This window comes from Chlorocebus sabaeus, chromosome X, assembly GCF_047675955.1.
Source record: "Chlorocebus sabaeus isolate Y175 chromosome X, mChlSab1.0.hap1, whole genome shotgun sequence".
NCBI lineage: Eukaryota > Metazoa > Chordata > Mammalia > Primates > Cercopithecidae > Chlorocebus > Chlorocebus sabaeus.
In genome coordinates, this window is record NC_132933.1 from 2,239,534 (window position 1) to 2,256,551 (window position 17,018).

General features: G+C 55.4%; 1 protein-coding gene across 3 annotated transcripts; it reads right to left on the reverse strand.

The window, feature by feature from the left end:
• Positions 1-7,678: 7,678 nt before the first annotated feature.
• Positions 7,679-16,603, reverse strand: DUSP9 (dual specificity phosphatase 9). 3 transcript variants are annotated; one of them, XM_007993072.3, is made up of 4 exons: positions 16,397-16,603; positions 10,699-11,106; positions 9,286-9,741; positions 7,679-9,017 (listed from the first exon to the last, which is right to left on the reverse strand). In XM_007993072.3, exons 2-4 carry the CDS (start codon positions 11,069-11,071, stop codon positions 8,692-8,694), a joined length of 1,155 nt encoding a protein of 384 aa, XP_007991263.1. In that variant the 5' UTR covers positions 11,072-11,106; positions 16,397-16,603; the 3' UTR covers positions 7,679-8,691. The 3 variants fall into 3 exon arrangements, with proteins under 3 accessions (XP_007991263.1, XP_007991261.1, XP_007991264.1); XM_007993070.3 differs by lacking the exon at positions 16,397-16,603 and adding an exon at positions 15,338-16,173; XM_007993073.3 differs by lacking the exon at positions 16,397-16,603 and adding an exon at positions 11,592-11,808.
• Positions 16,604-17,018: the final 415 nt, after the last annotated feature.

The following is a 17,018-nucleotide window of genomic DNA, read 5'->3' on the forward strand; positions in this document are numbered from 1 at the left end:
TTACATTATGAGTCTTAACTAATCACAATCCACCTCAGGTGAATACTCACTTAATTTTGGTGAAATATGGAGACTTTGCCCCAGTATGGCTACATTCTTTCCCACTTCTTTTGAGCTAGTAATGCCATGTATATTACATCTATATAGGTTATAAACCCTGAAATACAGTGTAATACCTTTTTTAAATGCAATCTTACGTTTTTTTTTTTTTTTTTTTTTTTTTTTTTTGAGACGGAGTCTCGCTCTGTCGCCCAGGCTGGAGTGCAGTGGCGCAATCTCGGCTCACTGCAAGCTCCGCCTCCCGGGTTGCCGCCATTCTCCTGCCTCAGCCTCCCGAGTAGCTGGGACTACAGGCGCCCGCCACTGCGCCCGGCTAATTTTTTCTATTTTTAGTAGAGACGGGGTTTCACCATGGTCTCGATCTCCTGACCTTGTGATCTGCCCGCCTCGGCCTCCCAAAGTGCTGGGATTACAGGCGTGAGCCACCGCGCCCGGCCAATCTTACGTTTTTAAAAGAAAGTAAATGAATAAAAATATGTTGAGTGGCTTTTATATTAGCTCACTTTTTAACCATTTTTTCTGCTTTCCATTTCTTACTTTGAATTCCAGTTACTAACTGGTGTCATTTCCTTTCAGCCTAAAGGACTTCCTTGAGTATTTCTTGTAATGAGGCATGCTAGCAATGAACTACGTCAGCCTTTGTTTTTCTGGGAATGTCTTTTTTTAAACCTTCAAATTTTTTTTTTTTTTTTTTTGAGATGGAGTCTCTCTCTGTTGCCCAGGCTGGAGTGCAGTGGCGTGATCTCAGCTCACTGCAACCTCTGCCTCCCAGGTTCAAGCGATTCTTGTGCCTCAGTGTCCCGAGTAGCTGGGATTACAGGTGCATGCCACCACGTCTGGCTAATTATTGTATTTTTAGTAGAGATGGGGTTTCACCATGTTGGTCAGGTTGGTCTCAAACTCTTGACCTCAGGTGATCCGCCTGCCTTGGCCTCCTAAAGTGTCGAGATTACAGGCGTGAGCCAACACACCCAGCTAAACCTTCAATTTTTAAAGCATAGTTTTGCTAGATATAAAATTTGGGGGCTGTGTGCAGTAGTTCACACCTGTAATCTCAGCACTTTGGGAGGCTGGGGCAGGCAGATCATTTGAGCCCAGGAGGTTGAGGCTGCGATGAGCTGAGATCACACCACTGCACTCCAGCCTGGGTGACAGACTGAGACTGTCTCAAAACAAATTTTTTTTTGTTAGTTGATAGTATTTTTTTTTTTCGATGCTTTCAGTTTGTCATTCCACTCCCTTCTGGCCTCCATTGTTTCTGATGATAAGTCAGATGTTAATTTTATTGCGGTTCCCTTTTATGTGAGTCATTTATTTCTTCTGCTATAATACTTTCAAAATTGTCTGTCTTTGGCTTTCAATAATTCAACCATGAAATGTCTATGAGTGACTCTCTGAGCCGGGCACGGTGGCTCAAGCCTGTAATCCCAGCACTTTGGGAGGCTGAGACGGGCGGATCACGAGGTCAGGAGATCGAGACTATCCTGGCTAATACGGTGAAACCCCGTCTCTACTAAAAAATACCAAAAAACTAGCCGGGCAAGGTGGCGGGCGCCTGTAGTCCCAGCTACTCGGGAGGCTGAGGCAGGAGAATGGCGTAAACCCGGGAGGCGGAGCTTGCAGTGAGCTGAGATCCGGCCACTGCACTCCAGCCTGGGCGACAGAGCGAGACTCCGTCTCAAAAAAAAAAAAAAAAAAAAAAAAAAAAAGAAATGTCTATGAGTGACTCTCTTTGTGTTTATCTTACTTGGGGTTAATCTAACTTCTTGGATCCGATTAATGCTTTTCACCAAACGTTGGTGTTTAGCCATTATTTATTCAAATATTTATTCTGCCCCTTTCTCTTTCTCCTCTTCCTCAGAGCCTCCAATTACACATATCAAAATATGTGTTCGGTTTTAAGTCTGTTCCGCTTGTACTTGTTGTTAGGAGACACTGATGACTTCTGGGCTCCTTACATGTTGGACCAGAAACTGAAACTCCTCTGGGTCTGTTTTCATTGGCGGATTTTTCTTCTCATTATGGGATTTTTTTTTTTTTTTTTTTTTTTTGAGATGGAGTCTCTGTCACCCAGGCTGGAGTGCACTAGTGTGATCACGGCTCACTACAACCTCCACCTCCTGAGCTCAAGCAATAAGCAATCCTCCTGATGCAGCCTCCCGAGTAGCTGGGACTATAGGTGTGCACCACCACACCTGGCTAATTTTTTGTGTTTTTTGTAGAGATGGGGTTTTGCCATACTTTCCAGAGTGGTCTTGAACTCCTGGGCTAAAGCAATCCATATGGGCCACATTTTTATGTCTCTTCTACCTGAGTCAGAAAGCCGGGACGTAGAGCTCTCCTAGTCTGTCTCCTTTCTCTCAGGGACCACAGTCCTTCACTGATTGCTGTCCCCCATCTGAAAACAATGGATTTTCATATATTTTGCCCAGTTTCTAGCTGTTTATGGTGAGACAGTAATTCTGGACCCTCTGATTTCCTCATGGCTGTATTGATATTGAGTGACTTTACGTTTTGTTAAGACAAATATGCATGTTAACTTTTTTAGAGGAACTAGACTATAAATAGGATGTACTACTTCCAAACTAGTAGAAGAAAATAGCAGATAATGAAGGAAAATATCAGTTAATCAAATAAAGGTCAAGTAAGGGAAATAAAGAAATGGAAATAGGCCAGGCCTGGTGGCTCGTGCCTGTAATCCCAGCACTTTGGGAGGCCGAGGCGGGCTGATCATGAAGTCAGGAGATCGAGACTATCCTGACTAATATGGTGAAACCCTGTCTCTACTAAAAATGCAAAAAAATTAGCCGGGCGTGGTGGCGGGCGCCTGTAGTCCCAGCTACTCGGGAGGCAGAGGCAGGAGAATGGCATGAACCCGGGAGGCAGAGCTTGCAGTGAGCTGAGATCATGCTACTCCACTCCAGCCTGGGCGACAGAGCGAGACTCTGTCTCAAAAAAAAAAGAAACGGAAACATTGGAATAAGTAGAAAGTATAACATAATATGTTAAAAATAGATCCAAAAAGCATTAAGCAAAATAAATAGATTAAATTATCCAGTTAGGATTAAAAAAAAAATCCAACTATAAGCTGTTTGTAAGAGATACATCTAAAAGAATAGGGCTGAAAAAGGCTGAAAGGGTAGGACTGGCTGGGCACAGTGGTGGCTCAGGCCTGAAATCCCAGCACTTGGGGAGGCCAAGGGGGGAAGATCACTTGAGCCCAGGAGTTTGAGACCAGTTTAGGCAACATAGTGAGACCCCCATCTCCACAAAAAAATAAAAAAAATTAGTTGGGCGTGGTGGTGCGAACCTGTGGTCCCAACTACTTGGGAGACTGAGGCAGGAGGATCACTTGAACCAGGAGGTTGAGGCTGTTGTGAGCTGTGATTTTGCCACTGTATTCCAGCCTGGGTGACTGAGTGAGACCCTGTCTGGAAAAAAAAAAAAAAAAAAAAAAAAAGAGAAGAAAAGAAAAAGAAAGCGCAGGACCTCCAGCTGTGGCCAAATGTGGATATCAGCAAACAACCTCCCCAAGAAAGTAACCATAAAGCTGGACCAAATTGACAAAAACAAGCTTTTTGATCTGGAAGCCAACGAAGATGTCTCATAATCCAAGCGGCTGGATTTTGAGTAAGAACAGCGGGAGTCTATGGCATTCTGGCCCAGGGCTGCTCCCATCCCTCCTGGCTTGCTGGGCATGGAGGCTGCGCCAAGGCAGGGAAGGTCATGAAGCCCAGCAGCTTCTCCCCGTAGGCTTGAAGGGCGCTCGCTCATTTGGATTGGTGGGCAACACCTGTGCCCAGTGGTGTCATCGGTGGAAGTGACTTCTTGGAGGTGGGCGGGCCGGGAAGGGCAAACAGATCAGCTCTACTCAACTGAGGCTATGGATGTGCTTGTGGCAGTATATTTCTAGCTGACCAGAGACTGGAGAGGTCCCATGCTACTCATGCTCTCCTGGACTGCCCTGGGACTATGCACGTGTATATAAAAGATGTGAGAGGGCCCGGTGGAAAGGAAAGCCCAGAAGACCTGAAAGTAGCCTGAACATTGAATAAGCTCCCCTACCCACACCCAGACCCATCTACAGAGGACACAAGCCTTACTGGCTTGAGATGTTTGAGCACAGCTTCTGTCCAATCATTGGCTGACCACCAAGCTAGGCAGATACAGGGTAGCCCCTAGGAAACCAGACTTAACATTTTTAAGTAGAATATATATTTTTAAATGGAAAAAATCTTCCCTGCCAGCCTGCCTCCAAGAAGTCGTTTCCACCGATCATACTGCTGCACACTCATGGCTCACTGCGGCCTCGCCTCCTGGTTCAGGAGAAAAATCTCATCGTACTTCTGGCAAGGGGAGGGGAAAGTGGTCATTTTGAAAGAGGCCCAGGGCATTCTGTTCTTAACTAGTCCTGCCCTCAAGAGTAACCCTTACCAGGCCCAACCTATTAGGGTTTTGCCTGAGCCTAACTGAACTGAGGGAAGCAAAATACCCAACTCAGTCTTTTGTAGCCATTCTGGCCCATCTAAGCAGGGCACAATCTGAGAAGCACTGGTGAAATTCACAGTCCAGAGGCACAGGCACGCCCAAAGACAGAAACCTAATCACAGGACTGAATGCTTTTCCTCCCTCCACATTCTGTTATATCGCTACGGCCTATTCGTAGCAGGTCCTTTTACCCAGTACATGTCCAGGTTTTGACCAAAAAAAAAAAAAAGAAAAAAAAGAGACAAAGCATGCTAAAGGCCAAAAAACACAGTTCAAAAAGATAGAGCCAGTACCAGAAGCAGGCTCAGCTATGACAGGGGTGTTGGAACGATCAGACCAGAAGTTTAAAATAACTATGATTAAAATGCTAAGGGCTGTAATGGAAATAGGAGACAATATGCAAAAACATGGCCACAATTAGCTGCAAGGGAGGATGGGAAATAAAGTTTCTAGCTGTGAAGCCATATACACTATTAACCTTTGGACATTTTACTTCTAAAAAGGGGAAGCAGAGAATGGATACTGGGGGACACTTAGTAGTCTCTTCCACAGTGTCTTTCATCAGTTTTGGAAAATTCTCAGGCATTGTTTATTAAAATATTTTATATTCCCTATTCTCCTTTTTGTCTTCTAGAAATCCAACTAAATATATGTGTGACCTGTCTATCTTATTGTCTCTCTGTGCTGCATTCTGGGTAATTTCCTTAAATCCATCTTCCAGTTCACTATTTCTTTCTTCAGCTATGTTTAATATGCTGTTTAAACTTTAAATGTCCAATTTCGATTGTCATATTTTTCATTTCTAGGAGCTCTTTTTGGTTTTCTTTCAAGTGTATCTAGTCATTTTATATTCTCTTGCTTTTTTGTTACAGTTTCAATACTTCCTTTTATTTCTTTAAGCATATTAATTATACTTATAGCCTTTGTCATATAATTTCAAAAGCTGCTATCTTTGCAGGACTGATACTTGAATTCACATGTTAAATGTTTCTATAACTCATGGTGGCTTATTTCCTTGTACATTTTAGGATTTAAAACAATTACGTATTTTGGAATTTTCTATAGGAGTGCTTTGAGGCCTGTGTTTAAAGGACATCCCTCCCTCCACAGAGGATTTGTGCTTGCTTCTGCTGGTCACTCTGGAGCAATGTGACCTCTGAACCATTTCATTTAAAACTTAGATAGGCCAGGTGTGGTGGCTCATGCCTGTAATCTCAGCACTTTGGGAGGCTGAGGCATTGCACCTGGCCTATTTAAGTTCTATATTGAGACCTTGTTTCTAAAATAAAAAACTTTAAAAATGTATTTTATTAATGTTTTAAACTGCTATTTTTTATTGGGCTGTCACAATCTAAGTAAAACTGTATGTAAGATAGTCAAATACAGCTTCGAGACAAATCCAGGAGCCTTCTCCAGCAGCCAGTTCACTGTTTTTGTTTTGTTTTGTTTCTTTGTTTTGAGACAGGGCCTCACTCTCACTCTCTCATCATTCTCTCACTGTTACCCAGGCTGGAGTGCAGTGGCGCAGTCCCAGCTCACTGTAACCTCCGCCTCCCGGGTTCAAGTGATTCTCGTGCCTCAACTTCCCAAGTAGCTTGGACAGGCACGTGCCACCATGCCCAGCTCAGTTTTGTGTTTTTTTTTTTTTTTTTGCATTTTCAGTAGAGACAGGGTTTCCCCACGTTGGCCGGGCTGGTATTGAACTCCCGACCTCAGGTGATCCTCCTGCTTTGGCCTCCCAAAGTACTGGGATTACGGGTGTGAGCCACGGTGCCTGGCTGAATCACTGTTTCTAAGTGCCTCCGAGAGAGATTCTGGAGTGTTCACTACTCTATGCTGAGACCACTCTAAAAGAACAGTTCAGCTTGTGGCTATAAGCTCTCAGGGGAGGGGGAACATTTTCCTTTTATCCCACTTCCCCCCAGATCCAAGGTCAAGATCAGCACACACCCTCTTCTTTCTTTGGGATGTATCTTCCTAGGTCACCTGTTCTAGTAGTTTTCTGTGGCTGCTGTAATAAATTACCACAGAGTTGGTGGCTTACAGTAACACAGATTTCATATCTTCCATTTCAGAAGATCAGCCATCCAAAATAGATTTCAGTGGACTGAAATCAAGTTGTTGGTGGGGTTGCGTTCCCATGGAGGGTCCTGGCTCCTGGGCTAGCCCCAGGGTGGCTTACTCCACTGGCCCAGAGGATTCGCATCATTTCTCACCTCATCACCTTGCTCTTCCTTTCCTACTAGCTCAGCCATTCACACAAATGCCTTTAGATTGCCCCCAACATCTTGTGGGTTCTGGGCCACATTGTTCCCAAAGTCTCCGCAGCTTTCTCGGGCTGCGCTTGCTCCCCGCCACCCTCCAGCTGCCCTTTCCCTCTGCTACATCTCCATGGTGGAGAGTCACAGCTTTATAGACCCCGGAAGCTACGGTGTGGAGAAGGCATTGGCAGTGTCCCAAGATGAGGAGAGGTGCAGTTCACCTCTGTCCCTTTAGGTAGCCTGTTGGTCTCCATGTTCTCCATGGGGTTCTTCTAGTCCCCAGCCTGGGCTTTGCAGCCCAAATTCCACAGCCAGAGAACCACAACACTCACATGTGCCAGTCTGCCCACACCCCTCCCTGTCACTCTCAGGATGCCACCCAGCCGTGGCAGCCCTCAGGAGGCTCCAGACAGGGCTCCGGGCTGACTTGGCCGGTGTCTCAGGGATCACTTGTGAGTGCTGGGTCCTCGCTTTTCTGCTGTGTCCATGGCAGTGGACATCTATGGCATAACTGCAGTGCTGTGACTGTTGCATTTATCATTTCTTCCCCCACTAGGAAGTCTGCTCTGAGCAGGCAGAGCTCACTGCTGCAACCCAGTCCCCCGACAGTGTGTGGCACAGACTAGGGGTTCAAATGGAGGTGAATGAATGTGCAACTCAGAGCTTGGGCCAGCGGGCAGTGTAAGCACAATATGGGAAATGATAACATGGGGCGGGGAGTGGGGTGGTGCCTGAGTCCCTGGCCAGCCCGACATACCCCCCTTTCCACCATGGGCAGTCCAGAGAGACCAAGAGGGCCTCCTTCCCCACCTTCCCCCAAACCCTCCAAGGTGCTCAGGAGGTAGCTTGCCTCTCTACTCAGTATCTTAAATAAACTGTTTATTCAGAAGGAATAATTAAAGAAAGCAACTGTGATATGGATTACAAAAACAAGCATAGCTCCTCTCCAGGCTCCAGAGTAAGATGGCCCCATGCCGCAAAGACTGCCAGCCCTGGGCTGGGTGAATCAGTGGGTTAGCATGTGTGTGTGAGTGCCGACACGCGCGCACACACACGCACACCCGCCACCCACAGGGGTGTGGACAGAAATGAATGACTGTGTGTGTCTGCAGCTTGGCCCCTTCCCCAGCCCCCAAAGTAGCAGCGGCTGTGTGGGCCCCGCAGCAGCAAAAGTGAGGCCTTCTTCTTCCCCTCCCCCTCCCCCGCTCTCGCTCTGAGACCCCATCTCCTCCGGCAGCAGTTTGACCACCCTCACTCACAAAGAGCCCCAGTGATGCCGTCAAGACATCTGGGGGAAGAGGGAAAAAAAAAAGCCCACCAGATGTGTGGCCGGGAACCTGCCCAGTTGCTCCTAGGCCATGGATGTAGGCGGCCACTGCACCTCTGGGTCCCCATTCCCTGGGAGGCCCCAGCCCCGAGAGGCCCAAGCCCTTGGTGGAGAAACAGGGAGGTGACAACACCAGTGATGGCAAACTCCTCTCCCCCAAGCAACCATTTGGGGACAGGGGAGGGACTGGGAGCCAGTCCCTGTGGCAACAAGGTGGCACACACCCTTCCTGAAGGAGGAAGCGCAGGGAGGTGCAGGGCCCAGCCGAGCTGGCCGAGCACCCAGGGCCGGGGCCGGGGCCTGGACAACCACCTGGAGAGGGACCCCCACCCCCATCCCGCAAAGCAAGAAGTAACAGTCGCAGAAGAGGCAGGCTCAGAGCAGCCCTGCCGTAGGCACGTTGATTAGGACGCCAGCCCGCGTGAGGTATTGCGCTCTCCCCCCAGCACCCTGCTCAGGCCGAGCCCTCCTGCCCTCCCCTCCCTTGCCGCACGAGTGGGCAGGGACACCCGTGGGTGGGGGTGGGGCAGGGGCCGGCCCGCCGGCCACGGGGCCCTAGGTGGGGGCCAGCTCGAAGGCGCCATCACTGGTGGGGGTGGTGAAGAAGGAGGGCGGGTCAGAGGCCATGGATGCCTGCCCCCCACTGCCCTGCTCCTGTGAGCGGCGCTCCTCCAGCCGCAGGCTGCGCTCAAAGTCCAGCAACTGCCCCATGAAGTTGAAGTTGGGGGAGATGTTAGACTTCTTTCTCTTGACCAGGTCATAGGCATCGTTGAGAGAGAGGTGGAGCTTCTGCATGAGGTAGGCCACAGTGACGGTGACAGAACGGCTGACCCCCGCCAGGCAGTGGACGAGCACCCCGCAGTTCTGGGACAAGGCCTCATCTAGATGGGGCAGGACAGGGCCCGGGAGACCCCGAGGGCAAGCGTGTGTGAGGCCGAGGCCTTCCGAAGGGCCCTTGAAGACCCCACCCTGCCCCCTGAGCCAGAAGGCCACGGCCTGGAGTTTTTGCTGGTGGCCTCTGGGGGCCGCCCCAGCTCTGCCTGTCCCCTAGAAGTGCCACCCTGGCTTTTGGCAGGCTGGGCTTGGGAGGAGTGCTCACAAGGAGGAGGCCAGAGCAGGTCTTGGGGAGGGCGGGTGGGGTGGACTCACCGATGAACTCAATAGCCTCCGGGAAGAACTGCGACAGGTTCTGGCTCCAGTGGTCGGAGATGGGGATCTGCTTGTAGTGAAAGTCGCCATTCTTCTCGAAGAAGTTTGGGAGGTTGGGGGTGACATTGAGGATGTAGCGGATGCCCAGTTTGGCCAGGCTCTCCAAGTTGGCGGAATCCCGGGCACTGCCCAGATAGAGGTTGGGCAGGATCTGGACAGGGAAGGATGCCCGCAGCCCCACTGGCGGGGGTGTGGCACCCTCCGAATCCAGGCCACAGCTCATGGAGTCTCGGTCAGCCTCGGATTCCGCATCAGAGCAGTCGGAGCCCAGGCACAGACTGCCCAACCCCACTACAGGCACCGGACTGGGCACTGGGGCCATGCTGGAGCCGGCACGGCCACTAAGGCTGGTCTCACACAGGTGAGGGCACTCGGCCTGGAATCTGCTGAAGCCACCTGTGGGGGAGAGGGCATGGGGCCTGCTGACCTGGCCTCCTGGGCAGCCAAGTACCTCTGTCTGGGGCTGGGGAGCTGACCCTAGACAACTTGGAGGGTTTGCAAATGTTCCTAAAAGGAACACAAAACCCAGCAGCTTGGTGTGTCCTGGTGCCACGTGGAGCCCTAGCCACCCTCACTCAGCACTCTCGGCCACTGCTCTGGACAGCAAGTGCCCACTGCAGCTGCTGGGGCTGCAAGAAGCTGGGCTCACGCTGAACCACCGGAGAGGATCTTACACCCCTAGGGTCAAGCTGAGGCAGGTGTGAGGGCTCAACAGAGCTGAGATATACTGCCAGCCTTAGGGAGGACTGTGGCCATCAGTTAAAGAAAAGGAAGTTCTCTGCCTGGGCATATCCTGACCCTCAGGGATGAAGTGGGACCCCAAGATGTGGGGAACTTGGGGGAGAATGTGACATTCCACCAGAATGGTTCTAAAGTCTCAAGAAGCCAGCATCTCTATTGACATACTATTTCCCCTGGCTGGAAACCTGACACTTTATATGCTGTTCAGGAGGCTAAGGTGGGAGGATCGCTTGAGCCCAGGAGGCTTCAGTGAGCCGTGATTGCACCAATGCTGTCTGACCCCTGCCTCCCTTGCTCATTTGCTGAGCAGGTGGGAGAGGTGGCGATACCCTTGCCGAGACCCTGGGGAGCCCACACCTTCTACTTCGCTCTTGAGCATCCTGAGAACTAGCTCAGGTCAGGCCAATTCTCCCCATTTTCCAGGCTCAGAGACTGGGCTGCCAAGGGTAAAGAACTTGCCCACGGTCACACTCAGGCTTCCCTCCTCTCAAAGCAGCCTGGCAGGTCATCAGAGGAGGGGGGCCTCAACTCGCTTTGGAAAAAAAGAAGTGGGACTGGCCTAAGGTCAAATGAATCCCAAACGCCCTGGAAGGAGGGCCCCACGGCACCTACCCTGAAGGTAGTAGGCCAGGTAGCCTTCCTCTCGCAGCTTCTGCAGCAGGGTGCCCAGCACCGACTCGGCCTCCCACTCCTCGGCCTCGGCCTCTGCCTCCCCGCGCCGGCGCCGGCCCCCACCCTGGTCGTACAGGAGCACCGGGGCAGGTGGGGGCGGCTGCAGCGGCGGCCCGGGCAGGAGCGCGCGCACCGACAGGCTGCCCCTTCGCAGGCGGCGCAGCAGCAGCGCCGGCAGGGCCACGCTCAGCGCCCCACCGATGCGCGCCGACTCGTACAGCTCGCGGCTACGGCAGTCCAGGAGCAGGAGCCGCGGTCGCGGGGGCGACAGCTCCCGGCGCAGCCACAGGCACGAGCGGCCCAGACCCTCCATGGGCGATCGGCTCCCTACACGCCGGGCCACGGTCGCTGCGGAGAGAGAGAAGGCGCAGTGTGAGCTCCCGGAGGGCCGAGGGGGCTGAGACTTGAAGCTCGCCCTGCGTCCTGAAGGCGGGAGCCCAGGGTCCCCCACCGTGAGGACTCCCAACAAGGCGCCCCAAGAAAACCCCCAGGCAGCAGCTTGGCCCGGGGAAGGGTCCTCGAGAAGAGGGCTGAGCGACTAACTGCCCCTTCGAGGCTCATCCCTGAGGCCGCAGCCGCCTCCCTCCATACCGCCTTTCTGCTCCTCTCTCGGCCTTCTCGCGAATGCTCCCCAAGTTCGAGCTTCCGACTCTGGCTGGGGGTGTGCGTGTGAGGGGTGCCAGTTCGAGGCCTAGATCTCCCCCACGGCCAGGTGGGACAGGGGAACAGAGGAGGCGCCGAGGTGCTGGGCCTCAGCGAGTCCTCTCAGAGGTGACCTGGTCCCCGGTCCCCCATCTTCCCCCACCCCTAGGAGGGAACAAAAGGAGAGAGACCTGGAGCGAAATCCGGAGGTGGACGACCGCGCGTGGACGTTCTGGCCACGGTCACTGCCACTGCGGAACGCGGGGCGCCGTCTCGGGGCAGGGAGTCCCCAGGCCTGGCCGCCAGGAGAAGGCGGGGTGGCGGTACAGGCTTGCACGTGGAAGCCGAGCCCCGCGCAGCCCGCGCACTGGCCGCTTCCTGGCAGCCGGACCCAGCTTCCACCTTGGAAACTGCCTTCGGACGTGGAGTTACAACTCCGAGGGGCGGGCCGGGGCGGGGCTCCGGGGGCGGGCCCGGGGGGCCGGTGAGCCAACGGGTGCTAGCCGAAGCAGTCGGGTGGGACCTGCGAGTCGGCTGAGCTGGGGCTTCCACCGAGGCGGGACGGGGTCGGGGCAGAGGCCAAGGGCAGGTCAGGGGCCCAGCAGGGGACCAGCTGCGGCTCCCCTGGCCGGCGCCAGCCTGGCCTCGGGAGGCAGGGGGAGGGGTGGGGACCAGAGCCCAGCCCCTCTGCCGCGGAAGCTGCCTCCAACCCAACTCACTAGGTGATACTGGACCATCTTCTCCCCTTCCTGGATCTCAGTGGCCGCATCTCTGTAATGGGCTCATAGCTACCAGCTTGGGCAAACATGGGATGCCACCGAAATCACGGAGGGGAGGAGGAAGCAGGACCAGAAACTTAGTGCAGCTTTGTCCCAGAGCTCTGCTGCAGGGCAAGGCAGGCAGAGGCAGCTCCTGAATACCTCCCAACCCCAGCCTGCTTCACTCGCACAGGACAGGCCAAAAGCACCCAGGAGCCCTGAGTTCCCAGCCCTAAACTGGGGCATTCTGGTCTTATCACATTACTGATCCTAAGAGTCACCCCTGTCTCCCCACTCTGCCTCCTTCCCTTAACCCCCCTTCGGCTGATCAAAGTGGAGAGAAGTAGTTTCTACCTAAATATCTCTCACATCCATGCCTCTCTCTCCTGTCCCCTGCCCTAGCCAAGGGCTCAAATTCATCAGCTTTAGGCCAGGTCACTGTCATGTCTTGCACAACAGTCTCCCTGCCTCTGGGCCTGCAACGACCTGCCCTCCACCCTGCCCTGCCCAGCCCTGCCCAATGTCAGAATGCCATCCACTCAACCAAGGCTGACGGCCTCCATCCTTTCCTCCATGGGCACAACAGGAGGGACAGATCCACAGGCAGCAAGAGCACTGGACAAGGTCTCAGGTGTGGTGAGCACTGAGGCAGGAGACCAGGGTCAGGGGGAGGTGTCCACAATGCTGATCTGGCTAAAAGTCCCTTCTCTGCTTAAAGCCCAACAAAAGCAAATAACAGTGTTGAAGGAAAATGTACAATAGATAAGATAAAGCTCATACCCAACCAAAAGGTTAAGACCCCTGTAGATAAATGGGCAAAGGACCTGAAAACACTGCATACTGCAGGAAGGAGGGAATGTGGTGGCCTAACAAATATTTGGGGGAAGGTTCAACTTCAGGCGTAGAAGGAAAGCAACTCCAATAAACAAGTAACAACGACCAAGGAGGTAACACTTCCCACCTAGCGCGTTAGAAATGTTCTCATTTTTGAGAACATGCAGTGCTGGCAAGATTGCTGCGAAATCAGCGTGCTGTTCAACTGTTGCAGGGTTATATATTGGTGCGGCCCTTTTGGAAATTAATCTGGCAATATCAAGAGCTAGGAAAGAATCCCAACCCTCTGACCACTTTTGGGAATCTAAGGAACTAAAGTAAAAGAAAGCAAAGTTATGCACAGAAAGATGGGCACCACAAAACATTTTTCTAACGAGTGGAAAATGCAAAGCAAACTATGAGTCCAAAGACTCCTCTCAGGAGCCATGGAGTTAGAGGAGAAAATGTCTGAGGTCATGGTTAGGTAAGAGGGCAGGTGATGGAAAGCTAGGTGGGTCACCTCTAAGGGGCTTCCAGTTTGCCCCTCTTCCTCCCTTTCGGGCAGTGGGCTGCTAACTGGGGACTCCCAGGACCCTGGCACTGGGCTGCTGTCTGGCCACACCCCCATGTCCCTGTCTCTAACATGAGTCCTAATTCCTGCATCTAAGGGCCTTGGACAACTGGACTGTGTCCTTCCTTCTCTTGCCCAGTGGGCATGGGCCCCAGCCCAGGCCTCCCTCCTATGCCCTCTGCCCAGATTCTGAGATTCTGCTCATTCTTCAGGCCCTCTCCTCCAGGCAGCCTTCCCAACTCAGAGCCAGTAGTCTCCCTCCTCTGTGCTCCCTAGTGTGGTCACTTTCCCCCTTTCTCAGTGTGTTCCTGGGGCAGGGACTTTGTCTTCTGTCTTCTACCTTCTCCTGTCTCACAGCCTAGCTCCACAGTGGCGGAGGTGGACACCGGCACCCAGCCTGGGGGCTGCCTCCAGGCCCACTGCAGCTGTGGGTGGGAGCTAAGAGTGGGCAGGGGTTGAAGGCACCACGGAGGTTCTGCCATGTGCCAGTCTGGTTGTGGATAGTGGGGGTGGCACAGGGCTGTGACCAGCAGGGAGCTGGACAGCCACTTCCCCCGCCTGCCCTGCAGTGGGGACTCAGTTTGGCTGGAGAAGGAGCTCCTGAGGTGCTCAGACGCGCTCTCTGGAGAGGGATCCCTGGAGGTGAGAGCTGGGCTGGGATGAGGACGGGGAGAGGCAACCTCCGCAATGGTGAAGGAAGGGGAAGCCTAGGATCCAAGGGTCCACGTCTCCTGACGCCTGGCGAGGGACTCCCCTGCACTCAACTGCGGAGCCCTGCTGGCAAGCCCTCCCACCGGGAGAAAGCATTTGGGAGGAGGCCACGAGGGGCTCAGTTTCCAAAGTCAGAGCTCAGTGCTTGGGGCCCACAGCGCCCTCAGCGCCAGCAACAGGACAAATGGGAACCTGTTGCCACCTCCGCACTGCAGGGCTGAGCGCAGCCAACCCCCTAACGCCCCTCTCACCGGCGACCCTAGCCGGGCCGCCCCGACTCAGGCCCCCTGCAGCGCCGGCTCTGGGCGCCGACCCGCCCACAGCCGCTCGCGGGTGCGCTGTGCTAGGGGAGGCCCCGCCGCGCGCCCAGGCCTCGCCTGGCCCCCTCCCGCGGGCGGAGCCAGGCCGCGCGCTCGCTGCTAGCCGCAGGGTGGGCGCTGCGCCTGCCGCCCCCGCCCCCGCCGGGCGCCCTGGGCCTCCGCCGGGCCGGGCCAGCGCCCCCTGGAGGCCGAGGGGACGCCGCCGCCTGCAGGCCTCGCGCGCGCCGCGTGCGCCCTCTGGTCCCGGGAGCCTCCCGAGAGCGCCGCCGCGCCGCCTTCCCCCACGAAATGCATCGTTCCCGCCGGGCCGAGTGACAGGATTTCGGCTGTCGCGGCCGGGTCACATGGCCAAGAGCACAAGTCCCAGCGACAGCGTGCCTGCCAAATCCAGTGTCTTTTCCATCAAATCCACTTTCTGCTGGGGATGGCTTTCTGCTTTTCCTGGTCGGTCTCCTCGCGGGACTGGGAGTTCCTCCAAGGCAGGAACGGGTGTGTGCCCGGCCCCAAGCTGGCCCCAGCCCCCAGTGCAGGGCCTGGCACGCGCCCGGCGCTCGCGGAAGAAATGCTCGTTAACAAAGAAGGCATGAATGAATGAAACCAATTGTTGCCTGAGGGAGCTGCTCCTGCTTTTCCTTCTGCCGATCACGCACTCCTCCCCCACTCCGACACGCACAAGCACACGTGCACACACAGCCCTCCCCGTAACACACACGCAGGCAGGCACCCAGACAGCGCGCGCGGACGCCAGCCCCCATGGAACCCACCTACTACGTGCTTGCCGGGCAGCTGGCGTCCTTTTGGTCCCACCTGGGCCGCCTCCATTTCAGCGCCGGGCTCTCTCCGCCTCCTCCCCGCCCCTTCCCGGGGCCCCTTGCTTCCACATCTAAGTACCCTACCTTGGACCCCAAAGTGCCTTCTTTATCTCTTAGGGAAGAGGCCAAACCAGTCGCTGGGGAGTCTCAAGGTCTGTTTAGGGAGGCACCTGGGGGGCCCAAGGCTGCTGAGCCGCTGCCGAAGGAGAGCCAGAGGTGCCTGGCAGGGATGCCACCAAATGCTGCAGCCTCTAGAGCCCGCGTGCCAGGTGTTGGGGGGGGAGGAAGGGAGGGACTCAGAGATGTGCTGGGGGGTGTCGAAGGCTATTTGTGATGGGGGCGGGGCAGGGTGCTGGAGAGCGTGAATCCAGCAGGTGTGCGCGCTTGCTGGGGTGGATGAGAGTGCGCGTTGGAGATGCTGGAGGTGTGTGCTTGGGACGTGGGGAGTGTCAGCCGCTGGGATGTGGGTTTCTGATGGGACCTTGCTCCGGGGTGGGTGGACTGCAGTGTCTGTGGGCTGGGAACGTGGGTGGGGTGTCTGTAATGGGCAGATGGGCAGTTCGAGGTGGTGGGGGCATGGTAGGGGGAGCTGTGTTACTGCAGGTATCGCAGAGATGTGTTGGAAGCGTGCGTGTGCGCCTGGGTGTGTACTGGGGCGTGGCAGGGTCTCGGTGGGTTGGCATGAGTTGGGGACAGTGGTGAGTGGTGGGGCAGGGGCTGCTAGTGTGTGCACTACCGGAACCCGGGTCTGTGGTGCGAGGTTTGTATGCGCGCGAGTGTGCAGCCGGTGTAAGTGACAGGGGACACGGGAGGTGCACGGGCGGGGTGCGGGGGTGTGCGGCGGCAGCACCGAATGGGTCTCGTGGGGGCGCGTGCGCCGGCTTCGTGGGGTGTGCGTTTTCAGGACTTTGGGGCTGCAGGACGGAGCAGTGCACGTCGGGGCGGGGGCAGCCAGGCCGGGTGGGGTGGGGGTGGGGTGGGGGTCCCCTGGGCGCCGCGTGCTTCACTCACCTCCGCTCTGCTCGGTTCTCCGCGCCGGTTCCCTGCGTCGCGGCCGGGAAGTTTCCGAAGCTCGGGCGGCGGGAAGCGCCACTGCTGCCGCCTAACGCCACCGGAACCCCGGGTGGCGGCCTCGCCTGGAGCGGAGGGGCAGCCGCCGCCGCTGCGGAGGGAAACTCCAAATCCCGCCTCCGCCGCCGCTGCCTCCTCCGCCTCTGCCGCCGCCTCCTCCCCTCCCGTCGCCGTCTTCTCCGCCCCCTGCCCAGGAGGGGCACTGTAGCTGGCGGCGCGCAGGGAGGGAGCGGGGAGGGGCCGCAGCCTGCCCGGCGTCTCCCTCCACCTCCCACGCCCCCGCCCGCCTTCCTCCCACCTGCAAGCCACTGCCCTCTAGGCCAGCCCTGTCCGACGCGCCCTGCGCTCCCCGGTCCCCAGTGGCGCTACTGAGTGGGGGCTCCCGAGCTTGGGGCGCGGGAGTGGGGTTGGGGGCCCTGAACTAAGCTGGGCCTGGGCTAGGGGGACAGTTACAGCGCAGAATCTGCACTGGCACCCCAGCGAAGGGGCCCATTGAGGACCGGGCACAGCTTGGTCCCCCAGAGCCACCTCCTGCTCCCACAGTGGAGAGGGTATAAAGTCC